The 15,841-nt window shown below is 35.0% G+C and overlaps 1 protein-coding gene across 1 annotated transcript; it reads right to left on the bottom strand.

Moving 5' to 3' along the window:
- Positions 1–10,522: 10,522 nt before the first annotated feature.
- Positions 10,523–11,146, bottom strand: LOC149093660 (ATP-dependent DNA helicase PIF1-like). The gene has a single exon (XM_089269385.1). It carries the CDS (start codon positions 11,144–11,146, stop codon positions 10,523–10,525), a length of 624 nt encoding a protein of 207 aa, XP_089125511.1.
- Between the last annotated feature and the right edge of the window lie 4,695 nt (positions 11,147–15,841).

The following is a 15,841-nucleotide window of genomic DNA, read 5'->3' as shown; positions in this document are numbered from 1 at the left end:
CTCAGCACCTGAGTCTTCAGCTTGACCCAATGAGATCAAATTAAGATGTAACTTAGGGACATGAAATACATTTTTAAGCTTAAAATTCACCCCAAAACTTGATTTAATTTCAATAGTACCGATACCGATTACATCAATATTTGTTCCGTCACCTTGGATTACTTGTTTACCATTAGTTTCAATGTAATCAATAAACCAAGAACGATGAGCACACATATGATTAGTTGCTCCTGAATCTATGATCCATATGTTACCATCTTGATCATCATTAACAACCGTCAATGCTCTTTCTTTATGATCTTTATGCTTCTTCCACTTTGATTCATCATTGTTATTCAATTGTTTGACATTTGTCTTACTAAATGTTTCCTTGAATTTGAGACAGTCTCGTTTAAAATGACCTTTCTCATTACAGTAATAACATTTGACGTTTTTAATGTTTTGCAATTTAGGTTTATGTTTAATAACCAAAGCAGTCTCATCAGTATTTTGGCCTTGACCCTTAGCTGTTTCTTCCTCTTGCAAAAGTCTAGCCAGTAAATCATTATATTTAATATTATCCAAAATAACTCTAATCGAAGAAATGAAATGCTTATATTGTTGAGGTAATTTGCTCAAAATTTCAATAACCTTATCCTGGTCACTTATAATATCCCCACAATGAGTTAACTCGGACCAGATATTTTCCAATTCTGTAATGACATTGGGATCGTCAATGACATTTTAATGCAAATTTCTCATTGAGATTGTCCCTGTTATTTCATTCTTGATGTCCTAGTATGAGCTTCAATGTTATTTCAATGTGAATGCCTCATTGAGATCGTCAATGTTATTTCAATGTTAATGTCTCATAATGAGCGTCAATGTTATTTCAATGCAAATGTCTCATAATGAGCGTCAATGTTATTTCAATGTGAATGCCTCATTGGGATCGTCAATGTTATTTCATTTGTAATGTCTCATTGGGATCGTCAATGTTATTTCAATGTAAATGTCTCATTGGGATCGTCAATGTTATTTCAATGTAAATGTTGCATTGGGATCGTCAATGTTATTTCGATGTAAATGCCGCATTGGGATCGTCAATGTTATTTCAATGCAAATTTCTCATTGAGATTGTCCCTGTTATTTCATTCTTGATGTCCTAGTATGAACGTCAATGTTATTTCAATGTGAATGCCTCATTGAGATCGTCAATGGCATTTCAATGTTAATGTCTCATAATGAGCGTCAATGTTATTTCAATGCAAATGTCTCATAATGAGCGTCAATGTTATTTCAATGTAAATGCCTCATTGGGATCGTCAATGTTTTTTCATTTGTAATGTCTCATTGGGATCGTCAAGTGTTATTTCAATGTAAATGTCTCATTGGGATCGTCAATGTTATTTCAATGTAAATGTTGCATTGGGTTCGTCGATGTTATTTCATTCTTAGTGTCTAAGCATGAGCGTCAATGTTATTTCAATGTAAATGTCGCATTGGGATCGTCAATGTTATTTCGATGTAAATGCCGCATTGGGATCGTCAATGTTATTTCAATGCAAATGTCTCATTGGGATCGTCAATGTTATTTCATTCTTAGTGTCTAAGCATGAGCGTCAATGTTATTTCAATGTAAATGTCTCATTGGGATCGTCAAGTGTTATTTCAATGTGAATGCCTCATTGGGATCGTCAATGTTATTTCAATGTAAATGTCTCATAATAAGCGTCAATGTTATTTCAATGTAAATGTCTCATTGGGATCGTCAATTTTATTTCAATGTAAATGTCTCATTGGGATCGTCAAGTGTTATTTCAATGTAAATGTCTCATTGGGATCGTCAATGTTATTTCAATGTAAATCTCTCATAATGAGCGTCAAGTGTTATTTCAATGTGAATGTCTCTGTGGGACTGTCAATGTTATTGCATTCACAGTGTCTTAGTATGAGCGTCAATGTTAGTTCAATGTGAATGCCTCATTGAGATCGTCAATGTTATTTCATTCTTGAGGTCTAAGTATCAGCGTCAATGTTATTGCAATGTAAATGACTCATTGGGATCGTCAATGACATTTTAATGCAAATTTCTCATTGAGATTGTCCCTGTTATTTCATTCTTGATGTCCTAGGATGAGCGTCAATGTTATTTCAATGTGAATGCCTCATTGAGCTCGTCAATGTTATTTCAATGTTAATGTCTCATAATGAGCGTCAATGTTATTTCAATGCAAATGTCTCATAATGAGCGTCAATGTTATTTCAATGTAAATGTTGCATTGGGTTCGTCAATGTTATTTCATTCTTAGTGTCTAAGCATGAGCGTCAATGTTATTTCAATGTAAATGTCTCATTGGGATCGTCAATGTTATTTCGATGCAAATGTCTCATTGGGATCGTCAATGTTATTTCATTCTTAGTGTCTAAGCATGAGCGGCAATGTTATTTCAATGTAAATGTCTCATTGGGATCGTCAAGTGTTATTTCAATGTGAATGTCTCTGTGGGATTGTCAATGTTATTTCATTCACAGTGTCTTAGTATGAGCGTCAATGTTATTTCAATGTACATGCCTCATTGGGATCGTCAATGTTATTTCAATGTAAATGTCTCATAATAAGCGTCAATGTTATTTCAATGTAAATGTCTCATTGGGATCGTCAATTTTATTTCAATGTAAATGTCTCATTGGGATCGTCAAGTGTTATTTCAATGTAAATGTCTCATTGGGATCGTCAATGTTATTTCAATGTAAATCTCTCATAATGAGCGTCAAGTGTTATTTCAATGTGAATGTCTCTGTGGGACTGTCAATGTTATTGCATTCACAGTGTCTTAGTATGAGCGTCAATGTTAGTTCAATGTGAATGCCTCATTGAGATCGTCAATGTTATTTCATTCTTGAGGTCTAAGTATCAGCGTCAATGTTATTGCAATGTAAATGACTCATTGGGATCGTCAATGACATTTTAATGCAAATTTCTCATTGAGATTGTCCCTGTTATTTCATTCTTGATGTCCTAGGATGAGCGTCAATGTTATTTCAATGTGAATGCCTCATTGAGCTCGTCAATGTTATTTCAATGTTAATGTCTCATAATGAGCGTCAATGTTATTTCAATGCAAATGTCTCATAATGAGCGTCAATGTTATTTCAATGTAAATGTTGCATTGGGTTCGTCAATGTTATTTCATTCTTAGTGTCTAAGCATGAGCGTCAATGTTATTTCAATGTAAATGTCTCATTGGGATCGTCAATGTTATTTCGATGCAAATGTCTCATTGGGATCGTCAATGTTATTTCATTCTTAGTGTCTAAGCATGAGCGGCAATGTTATTTCAATGTAAATGTCTCATTGGGATCGTCAAGTGTTATTTCAATGTGAATGTCTCTGTGGGATTGTCAATGTTATTTCATTCACAGTGTCTTAGTATGAGCGTCAATGTTATTTCAATGTACATGCCTCATTGGGATCGTCAATGTTATTTCAATGTAAATGCCTCATTTTGATCGTCAATGTTATTTCATTCACAGTGTCTTAGTATGAGCGTCAATGTTATTTCAATGTGAATTCCTCATTGGGATCGTAAATGTTATTTCAATGCAAATGTCTCATAATGAGCGTCAATGTTATTTCAATGCAAATGTCTCATAATGAGCGTCAATGTTATTTCAGCGTAAATGTCTCATTGGGATCGACAAGTGTTATTTCAATATAAATGTCTCAGTGGGATCGTCAATGTTATTTCAATGTAAATGCCTCATTTAGATCGTCGATGTTATTTCAATGTAAATGCCTCATTGGGATCGACAATGTTATTTCAATGTAATTATCTCATTTGGATCGTCAATGTTATTTCATTCTTGAGGTCTAAGTATCAGCGTCAATGTTATTTCAATGTAAATGACTCATTGGGATCGTCAATGACATTTTAAAGCAAATTTCACATTGAGATTGTCCCTGTTATTTCATTCTTGATGTCCTAGTATGAGCTTCAATGTTATTTCAATGTGAATGCCTCATTGAGATCGTCAATGTTATTTCAATGTTAATGTCTCATAATGAGCGTCAATGTTATTTCAATGCAAATGTCTCATAATGAGCGTCAATGTTATTTCAATGTGAATGCCTCATTGGGATCGTCAATGTTATTTCATTTGTAATGTCTCATTGGGATCGTCAATGTTATTTCAATGTAAATGTCTCATTGGGATCGTCAATGTTATTTCAATGTAAATGTTGCATTGGGATCGTCAATGTTATTTCGATGTAAATGCCGCATTGGGATCGTCAATGTTATTTCAATGCAAATTTCTCATTGAGATTGTCCCTGTTATTTCATTCTTGATGTCCTAGTATGAACGTCAATGTTATTTCAATGTGAATGCCTCATTGAGATCGTCAATGGCATTTCAATGTTAATGTCTCATAATGAGCGTCAATGTTATTTCAATGCAAATGTCTCATAATGAGCGTCAATGTTATTTCAATGTAAATGCCTCATTGGGATCGTCAATGTTATTTCGATGCAAATGTCTCATTGGGATCGTCAATGTTATTTCATTCTTAGTGTCTAAGCATGAGCGGCAATGTTATTTCAATGTAAATGTCTCATTGGGATCGTCAAGTGTTATTTCAATGTGAATGTCTCTGTGGGATTGTCAATGTTATTTCATTCACAGTGTCTTAGTATGAGCGTCAATGTTATTTCAATGTACATGCCTCATTGGGATCGTCAATGTTATTTCAATGTAAATGCCTCATTTTGATCGTCAATGTTATTTCATTCACAGTGTCTTAGTATGAGCGTCAATGTTATTTCAATGTGAATTCCTCATTGGGATCGTAAATGTTATTTCAATGCAAATGTCTCATAATGAGCGTCAATGTTATTTCAATGCAAATGTCTCATAATGAGCGTCAATGTTATTTCAGCGTAAATGTCTCATTGGGATCGACAAGTGTTATTTCAATATAAATGTCTCAGTGGGATCGTCAATGTTATTTCAATGTAAATGCCTCATTTAGATCGTCGATGTTATTTCAATGTAAATGCCTCATTGGGATCGACAATGTTATTTCAATGTAATTATCTCATTTGGATCGTCAATGTTATTTCATTCTTGAGGTCTAAGTATCAGCGTCAATGTTATTTCAATGTAAATGACTCATTGGGATCGTCAATGACATTTTAAAGCAAATTTCACATTGAGATTGTCCCTGTTATTTCATTCTTGATGTCCTAGTATGAGCTTCAATGTTATTTCAATGTGAATGCCTCATTGAGATCGTCAATGTTATTTCAATGTTAATGTCTCATAATGAGCGTCAATGTTATTTCAATGCAAATGTCTCATAATGAGCGTCAATGTTATTTCAATGTGAATGCCTCATTGGGATCGTCAATGTTATTTCATTTGTAATGTCTCATTGGGATCGTCAATGTTATTTCAATGTAAATGTCTCATTGGGATCGTCAATGTTATTTCAATGTAAATGTTGCATTGGGATCGTCAATGTTATTTCGATGTAAATGCCGCATTGGGATCGTCAATGTTATTTCAATGCAAATTTCTCATTGAGATTGTCCCTGTTATTTCATTCTTGATGTCCTAGTATGAACGTCAATGTTATTTCAATGTGAATGCCTCATTGAGATCGTCAATGGCATTTCAATGTTAATGTCTCATAATGAGCGTCAATGTTATTTCAATGCAAATGTCTCATAATGAGCGTCAATGTTATTTCAATGTAAATGCCTCATTGGGATCGTCAATGTTATTTCATTTGTAATGTCTCATTGGGATCGTCAAGTGTTATTTCAATATAAATGTCTCATTGGGATCGTCAATGTTATTTCAATGTAAATGTTGCATTGGGTTCGTCGATGTTATTTCATTCTTAGTGTCTAAGCATGAGCGTCAATGTTATTTCAATGTAAATGTCTCATTGGGATCGTCAATGTTATTTCGATGTAAATGCCGCATTGGGATCGTCAATGTTATTTCAATGCAAATGTCTCATTGGGATCGTCAATGTTATTTCATTCTTAGTGTCTAAGCATGAGCGTCAATGTTATTTCAATGTAAATGTCTCATTGGGATCGTCAAGTGTTATTTCAATGTGAATGCCTCATTGGGATCGTCAATGTTATTTCAATGTAAATGTCTCATAATAAGCGTCAATGTTATTTCAATGTAAATGTCTCATTGGGATCGTCAATTTTATTTCAATGTAAATGTCTCATTGGGATCGTCAAGTGTTATTTCAATGTAAATGTCTCATTGGGATCGTCAATGTTATTTCAATGTAAATGTCTCATTGGGATCGTCAATGTTATTTCAATGTAAATGTTGCATTGGGATCGTCAATGTTATTTCGATGTAAATGCCGCATTGGGATCGTCAATGTTATTTCAATGCAAATTTCTCATTGAGATTGTCCCTGTTATTTCATTCTTGATGTCCTAGTATGAACGTCAATGTTATTTCAATGTGAATGCCTCATTGAGATCGTCAATGGCATTTCAATGTTAATGTCTCATAATGAGCGTCAATGTTATTTCAATGCAAATGTCTCATAATGAGCGTCAATGTTATTTCAATGTAAATGCCTCATTGGGATCGTCAATGTTATTTCATTTGTAATGTCTCATTGGGATCGTCAAGTGTTATTTCAATATAAATGTCTCATTGGGATCGTCAATGTTATTTCAATGTAAATGTTGCATTGGGTTCGTCGATGTTATTTCATTCTTAGTGTCTAAGCATGAGCGTCAATGTTATTTCAATGTAAATGTCTCATTGGGATCGTCAATGTTATTTCGATGTAAATGCCGCATTGGGATCGTCAATGTTATTTCAATGCAAATGTCTCATTGGGATCGTCAATGTTATTTCATTCTTAGTGTCTAAGCATGAGCGTCAATGTTATTTCAATGTAAATGTCTCATTGGGATCGTCAAGTGTTATTTCAATGTGAATGCCTCATTGGGATCGTCAATGTTATTTCAATGTAAATGTCTCATAATAAGCGTCAATGTTATTTCAATGTAAATGTCTCATTGGGATCGTCAATTTTATTTCAATGTAAATGTCTCATTGGGATCGTCAAGTGTTATTTCAATGTAAATGTCTCATTGGGATCGTCAATGTTATTTCAATGTAAATGTCTCATAATGAGCGTCAAGTGTTATTTCAATGTGAATGTCTCATTGAGATCGTCAATGTTATTTAAATGTAAATGTCTCATAATGAGCGTCAAGTGTTATTTCAATGTGAATGTCTCTGTGGGATTGTCAATGTTATTGCATTCACAGTGTCTTAGTATGAGCGTCAATGTTATTTCAATGTGAATGCCTCATTGAGATCGTCAATGTTATTTCATTTGTAATGTCTCATTGGGATCGTCAAGTGTTATTTCAATGTAAATGTCTCATTGGGATCGTCAATGTTATTTCAATGTAAATGTTGCATTGGGTTCGTCAATGTTATTTCATTCTTAGTGTCTAAGCATGAGCGTCAATGTTATTTCAATGTAAATGTCTCATTGGGATCGTCAATTTTATTTCAATGTAAATGTCTCATTGGGATCGTCAAGTGTTATTTCAATGTAAATGTCTCATTGAGATCGTCAATGTTATTTAAATGTAAATGTCTCATAATGAGCGTCAAGTGTTATTTCAATGTGAATGTCTCTGTGGGATTGTCAATGTTATTGCATTCACAGTGTCTTAGTATGAGCGTCAATGTTATTTCAATGTGAATGCCTCATTGAGATCGTCAATGTTATTTCATTTGTAATGTCTCATTGGGATCGTCAAGTGTTATTTCAATGTAAATGTCTCATTGGGATCGTCAATGTTATTTCAATGTAAATGTTGCATTGGGTTCGTCAATGTTATTTCATTCTTAGTGTCTAAGCATGAGCGTCAATGTTATTTCAATGTAAATGTCTCATTGGGATCGTCAAGTGTTATTTCAATGTAAATGTCTCTGTGGGATTGTCAATGTTATTTCATTCACAGTGTCTTAGTATGAGCGTCAATGTTATTTCAATGTGAATGCCTCATTGAGATCGTCAATGTTATTTCAATGTAAATGTCTCATAATGAGCGTCAATGTGATTGTAATGTAAATGTCTCATTGGGATCGTCAAGTGTTATTTCAATGTGAATGTCTCTGTGGGATTGTCAATGTTATTGCATTCACAGTGTCTTAGTATGAGCGTCAATGTTATTTCAATGTAAATGTCTCATTGGGATCGTCAATGTTATTTCATTGTAAATGTCTCATTGGGATCGTCAAGTGTTATTTCAATGTAAATGTCTCATTGGGATCGTCAATGTTATTTCAATGTAAATGTTGCATTGGGTTCGACAATGTCATATCAATCCAAATGTCTCATCGGGATCGTCAATGATAGTAAAAGCAAATCTGAAAATCATTATCATGACATGTTTTATTCCAATAATAGAATAAAACATGTACCCAAACTTGGAGTTAACATTTATGCACGCGGTAAAACCAACTGAAAATTGTGCTTAAAACTCTTGTAAACCTAAGCTTAGGGCATGGGTAGGAAGGATACACTATATGTATGCCAGAAAAGGCAAAAAATTAGCAAGAGAAAAGGGATGAATCCAGAGAATCGCCCAGGATCAAAGGTTAATAGTATCCTTTCGAAACCTCATCCCTACAGCAAGGGGTATTTTGTACTCACCTTGCATAAATAGGGCATTGAGTGCTCATATCCATCAAAGTCGACTGTAAAGTTGACCTCTCAGAATAACAGAACTTGCTTATTGAATGAACATCACCATAACTCCGTTATGCAAAGTGCTTTGTAATCAAATGGCAGCATCATTCTATGCAGTCAAACTATGTCAAACAACTAATGCACTAAGGTTTCATAACAGAAATCAACTGTAAATACTAACCAGATAATTTGAATGTAACCCAAATGGGAAATCTAACCTTTAGCCCCCTCCCCACAGGGAGCTTTTAGATATACTTGGTATTGTTTTAACCTTTCAACTTTTTATATCTTTTTATATACATTGTGAGCGCCGAGTTCAATTTTAATTAAAGTAAAGCTTTATTGTTCTAATGGTGACTGAGACAAGACTGTCCCTCTTCTCTTGGTCAAGAGTATTTATACATTTCAAAGTTACAACTGATAGTTGTCATTAGCATTGGGCTCTCACTTGGGTTTATTTCCAAGAATTAGCTACCACTGCTGAAGCCTAGTTTTATCTAGACACTTTAGATTAACAACCACTTTAGTGGTAAATAATTATCTTTGGATAATCAAAAGATTGTTGAGCACTAGCCACTTGAGTGGCCAATAATTATCATTGATCAGATCTTATCACATCTGACCGGCCTTCTTGAATCGAAGCCTCTTTCGTATTTAACTTCATTTCAACTTGCTGTCTCTTTCAGTTAACGTCTCCTCTTTATTCATCATTCAACTCTACTTGTTCTATTTGAATTTGTGAAAATGTCTAAGCGTCCAGCTCGTGGATGTACTCTCATTAGTGAGACTATTTCAGTCACAAGCTCTCCCGCTTCTAGTGCTCAGAGTGCCAAAGCTGCAGATGGTGATCACGAAGTTCAACAGTTTCTACGCCACGGGTATACGGACTACAAGGGTAAGCAGTATTACGTTTATGGCACGGAATGGAAGCCTAGTTTGACGTTGGGAGAACATGTACAAACCGATAAGGCAAGGACTATGGTCGCAAATTCTCACTTTTGAGTTAAGCACTCAGACTTCGTAGGCTGATAGGGGCTAAGATAAGATTGTGATCAGCAGTTTTTGAGAAAATCAAGGTCAAAGTTCGACATTCAAACGCGTTTTTCTCAGCTTCTGGTACTATCTATGCTTTGATTTTTCATATGCAATCTTGCCTTTCTTAGTACTATTGAAAAATATAATGGATCTCCTAACTATAACACAATATGGTAAACCAGAACGAAGGGCTATTCATACGAAACAGGTGTGCACAAAACTGATAAGGTCTAGCGGGCTGATTCTCCGTATTTAAGCTTTACATCAAAATTCTAGTTCGGTTAATCGAAGGTTTTTTTGATTTTATCAACAGTTATCTCAGAACAGAGGTAATCATTTTGAAATATAAGTATCAATAACTCATGAACTACACTAGGTCAGACGATCGCTCGCCAAAATCGGAGCGTTAGCGAGATTTGCTTTATTGAGCAATCACAATACAAATTGGTTGATCTTGACTATGTTCAAGAAAATAGAAAAATAGAAAATCTGAAATCGCGCCTAAAGGAAAAGAAAAAATGACAAAAGTTATTACAATTCATTGAATAATCAAGTAAAATTTTAGTAGGAATTGATGTTAAAAAATATAAATAAAAGAAGTGAAGAAAAGTTTAATCAATTGTAAACGTTTAATTACTGAAACAAAATAAGGTCACATGAAAAATACTAATACAATGAATGAAAAAACTGAGCTTAATAGCATTAGTAATGGCAATATTGGCATATATACGTGAATTTAAGTTAGAGTTACAAAAATCTGCGTAAAAATATTTTTCTTTGTGCGAGTTGAGGGCTATTAGAAAGGTTATTTATGCGATCTTTAGAAATAACTTGATCAATTATTAAACTTTGAAGATTTTTGACTCTGCTGAATGCAACGTATGATGAACATATGTCGGATTCAGTATCTCCAATATGAACAACCGCTTGAGAAAGTGTTAATCCTTGAGATTTGTGAATAGTGATTGCGTGTGCGACATTTATTGGAAACTGTCGACGCCATTGCGGTTTTCCTTCTGTTTTCCAGTGTCTTGTTATTGTTGTTATTGGAATACCACGACCATCGTATGTAGGGCCCTTATAATTATCAAACTCAATCATAAGGGCAACTGGAACACTTGGAGGTCGTTTATTATGCTCATAAACAATGGCTCGCAATGTACCAAGAGCCCCATTAACAAGTCCAACTTCAGTCCATAAATTGCTTCGTAACATGACACGACAACCTTTGGTTAATTTCAAGATTTGTTCCAAGGCCTGTGCTTTATCTGATTTTTGTTTTGATGCTAGTTTGCTACTATTAACTGCAGGAATGAGTGCAACTGGGTGGCCACTACTTCTCAGAAGATTTTCATTGTATTCATCAGCCATTTTATTCTTAGGTAATAAGCGTATTGCACTTGCAAATTTCGCAAGCTCTTGTCTTGAAAGTACCACTACGTCTTTAATTAAGTATTTCAAACTGTTGGTCAGTCAGATATCCATTAGCAATTCCATCCAATATTCTTCTAAACTGTGCTTGCTCTTGACCAGCCTGTCTGTGATTTGATGTTAACATCAAAAATCTTTGAAAACTGTCCAAAACAATTCTACCTTTATTTGCATTGGGTGAATTTGAATGACTATAAAGAGCATTGTTTTTAACCGGCGGCAGTTGCTGTATATCACCGAAGAAATAAATCAAGTAACCACCAAAGGGATCATCAGCATTTCCTGCAGCTTCTTGCAGTCTTCTTGAAATTTGCCACAACATACGTAGTCCTATCATGGACATTTCATCTACAATGATCAATTTGACCATAGACATCTTCAACTGAAATGCACGCGATTTTTCGTCAGTGAGAAGCTTGAAATTCTGTGGTGATATCATAAGACCAGAATGCACTGTTTTACCAGAAATATTAAGAATTGTTGTAAGATCCTCTGGATCTTCCAAAATCTCTGTAAATCGTTTCCTTTACTGTAATTGTAGTGATTTTTACTTTTTCTCGAAGGGAGATTCAAAATTACGATTTTCTCTCTTTAATCACTTTTACACACTTTGTGAAAATAATTAATTAAGAATTTCTGTTGAAAAATATAAGTGATTATGAATAAATCAACAAATAAAATTTACATCCTTACAATTAAAAGTCATTAAAATACATTCCATATGTTAACTCATGAAAAAAGAATTGATTCACCAAATAAAACTACTATTTATTAAGTTGAAACTTCGTATTAAACGTTCAAATTACTTGTTATAAGACATCATAAAATAATGCACTTTTATTATCGCCGTTTAATTTGAAATATTTGTGTTTTGAGAATGCATTATTTTCTACATGGAAATCAAATGAATCACCATCAACTTATTTAATTTACAGGGCTATTCAGCTACTTAGTAAGATGTTGAACGCCAATAACTTTGCAACCAGACATATCTTTGACCTGGGAATCGAATATAGTGAGTTTGGGGGACATTCATTTTTTATGTTTCAAGGACAAGGTCATTCAAGGTCATTTTTCGGAAATCGCTGCTGCTCATGTTAGAGGTCATTCTGAGAACAGGACATCATTTTTGAAGACGAAAAATCTTCCTGGTCAAGTTTCGACGCTCTGTGATGAACGCTGCTTGAGTTATTAACATTTAAGTTACAAAACTTCGTTAATTTAAATTTTTTATTTTTATGAAAATCTGCATTTTTTATGCTCATTGAGACTAAATTGGAACTAATTGACAGAAATAATCCATCTTATACTGTAAAAATTGAATAAGACCTTGTTAAATAAACTTGCTTAACCCCATTCGTGTAAAGCGCTGCTGGAGCTTTGCTCAGTCATCTGGATCACGAAAATGTAGTGAAAAATGAATTTAGGGGTTGATTGCGCCCCAATGAGCATAAAAAATGCAGATTTTCATAAAAATGAAAAATTTAAATTAACGAAGTTTTGTAACTTAAATGTCAATAACTCAAGCAGCGTTCATCACAGAGCGTCGAAACTTGACCAGGAAGATTTTTCGTCTTCAAAAATGATGTCCTGTTCTCAGAATGACCTCTAACATGAGCAGCAGCGATTTCCGAAAAATGACCTTGAATGACCTTGTCCTTGAAACATAAAAAATGAATGTCCCCCAAACTCACTATATTCGATTCCCAGGTCAAAGATATGTCTGGTTGCAAAGTTATTGGCGTTCAACATCTTACTAAGTAGCTGAATAGCCCTGTAGATATTAATTTGTTTATTTTCAACGAAAAAATGAAATCAAGAATGCACAGTGAAAACACTATTGAAATTCTAGTGATAATAACTTAATACATTGTTTTAAAATCTACGGCTTTTTCGTGGAAATTAAGTTAATTGCTACAAAATGCATTGAAGCGTTGTGAAATTGCGATAAGTAAAAGTGTGAAAGAGTGAGCTCACTATGTGAGTGAGGAAAAATCGCAGTGCAGACGAAAAAAATATTTTTGACAGTCTCTACTTCGATCTTTTTGTCAAGTTTTTTCCCCAAGTTTTATAAGTTCAATAATCAAGAGTGAAAAAAATGGATATAAAACAAGAGGCATTTTATGTTGCATCATCTCCTCCACAGTTACCCCTTCCACCTCCACCACCTCAGTTTTCTGTGCGCCCAACATTGTTGTCCTTCCGACCTCCATTCCTCACCTTATCAACCTCATCAACACCTACGGCAAGAGATCATTTGCTTTCCGAATTATTGACTGATATTGCTCCTCAATCTGATATGGTGCCAAACTCACCTGTGAGACGAGTTTCAACCGTTTCACGAGCTACTCAACGGAATTCACCAGTTACCACTTGGAGTAAAAGCTTAATGAGTGTTCCATCAGCTCAAGGAAACATGCCAAACAGCAAAGTGCCATCAACCTCTGCATCAGGTAATTCAATAACAAAGTGTTGTCAACGTAATTGTTATTCAGTTTGTTGCCCGGTTGCTAGCCATGAGCTTCTCCCCCTTATAAATGCTCAACAAAATACATACGGGGCTATTCAGCTACTTAGTATGATGTTGAACGCCAATAACTTTGCAACCAAACATGCTATTGGCCTAGGAATCCCCCCCAACGGGGGACCACCTCACCGTGGTGGGGGGGTGCTATGTTCCCAATAGGCTTCTGATCATTACTGGGTCTTTAGCTGGCGAATACTAAGTGTCCCTCTGGTTGACCTGAGCCATAATATAGGTAGCAGTCTCGTGCTGCGACCCTGACCAATGAGTCTCTTAACATCTTTAAGTTTATTGGAAGTACTGTGCAGTACCTGTACTGTGCAGTACGCAAAGGTGACCAGTCTAACTGGTAGACCTTATGATATTGTATTTATTGTCTCGTCGTTATAAACGGCGCAATGTAATATGAATGGATTAGGGTCGTAAACCTCTTAATGAGTCTTGCATATATTTGCTGCAGCCTAGCCTTGTTTTCCTAGAAGCCTCAGTCATTTGGTCTCGCTTGCGGGACACCCTTAGCAGAACAAAGTCGCCGTCGCAACTATAACCTAACCGGTTCCAAGCGGCGGGGTGGATGGAGGGCGAATTTTATGTTAGGGCCTAGGAATCGAATATAGTAAGTTTGCGCGACATTCATTTTTTATATTTCAAGGTCAAGGTCATTCAAGGTCATTTTTCGGAAATCGCTGCTGCTCATGTTAGAGGTCATTCTGAGGACCCGACATCATTTTTGAAGACAAAAAATCTTCCTGATCAAGCGTCGACACTCTGTGAAGAACGCTGCTTGAGTTATTAACATTTAAGTTCCAAAACTTCGTTAATTTAAATTTTTTATTTTTACGAAAATTCGCATTTTTTATGCTCATTGGGGCGCAATCAACTCCATAATTCATTTTCCACTAAATTTTCGCGATCCAGGTGACTGCTTCAAGCTCCAGCAGCGCTTTACACGAATGAGGTTAAGCAAGTTTATTCAACAAGGTCTTATTCAATTTTTGACAGTATAAGGTGGATATTTTTTGTCAATTAGTTCCAATTTAGTCTCAATGAGACTAAAAAATGTGAATTTTTATAAAAATAAAAAATTCAAATCCACGAAGTTTTGGAACTTAAATGTTAATAACTCAAGCGGCGTTCTTCACAGAGTGTCGAAACTTGATCAGGAAGATTTTTTGTCTACAAAAATGATGTCCGGTCCTCAGAATGACCTCTAGCATGAGCAGCAGCGATTTCCGAAAATGATCTTGAATGACCTTGACCTTGAAACATAAAAAATGAATGTCGCGCAAACTTAATATATTCGATTCCTAAGCCAATAGCATGTTTGGTTGCAAAGTTATTGGCGTTCAACATCATAATAAGTAGCTGAATAGCCCTGTATATTGTAGCGAGGTCGGTATTTGCTCGAAAACCAAGCAGAATGTAAGTATTACATTGTAGTTATTATTTAACATATTTACAAGGGATTTAAACTTCAATTCATCTCGTTTTTAGTGCTCCTTCCCGATCACTTGATGAGCGAGTTGCACAGATCAAAAACTATTTAAACTAGGTCAGACGATCGCTCGCCAAAATCGGAGCGTTAGTTATACATCGCCCTATTGTACTATTGTATTGAGAAGTGATAGATTGTGATTGTAAATTGATATAGTATGATCGCTCAGTATGATAATTTGACCTTGAAAATTATGATTTGACTTTCTTTTGACCTCTAAACACATTAGGAAAGATTTCCGACAAATGACCTTGAATGACCTTGACCTTGAAATGTGACAATTGAGTATCGCCGAAATTTCTATAAACAAAATATCTAACCTCAAGGTCACTATGGGGCAAAGATATAGCCATTTAACATCGGTAAAATTAGCTGAAATGCCCTGTACATGTAGTTTATGAATGAATAAGAAATTCAATTTGTAATGGCTGCATGTGCATAAACACTCGATTTGAGATCATCGAATGAATAAGCAGAATTTACGTTCGATCTGAAAGCTTTGCAAATTTCGATTTTTTCTCACTCTTTTCTACAGGGCTATTCAGCTATCTTTACCGATGTTAAACGGCTATATCTTGTCCTGTGATTGACCTTGAGGCCTCAGATTTCTTATAAG

The sequence above is a fragment of the Tetranychus urticae genome, chromosome 3, assembly GCF_039701765.1.
Source record: "Tetranychus urticae isolate SD_2017Ah chromosome 3, NJAU_TeUrti_SD_1.0, whole genome shotgun sequence".
NCBI classification, from domain to species: Eukaryota; Metazoa; Arthropoda; class Arachnida; order Trombidiformes; family Tetranychidae; genus Tetranychus; species Tetranychus urticae.
The sequence above is the reverse complement of the archived record's forward strand: the minus strand, read 5'-3'. Positions and strand labels throughout refer to the sequence as shown.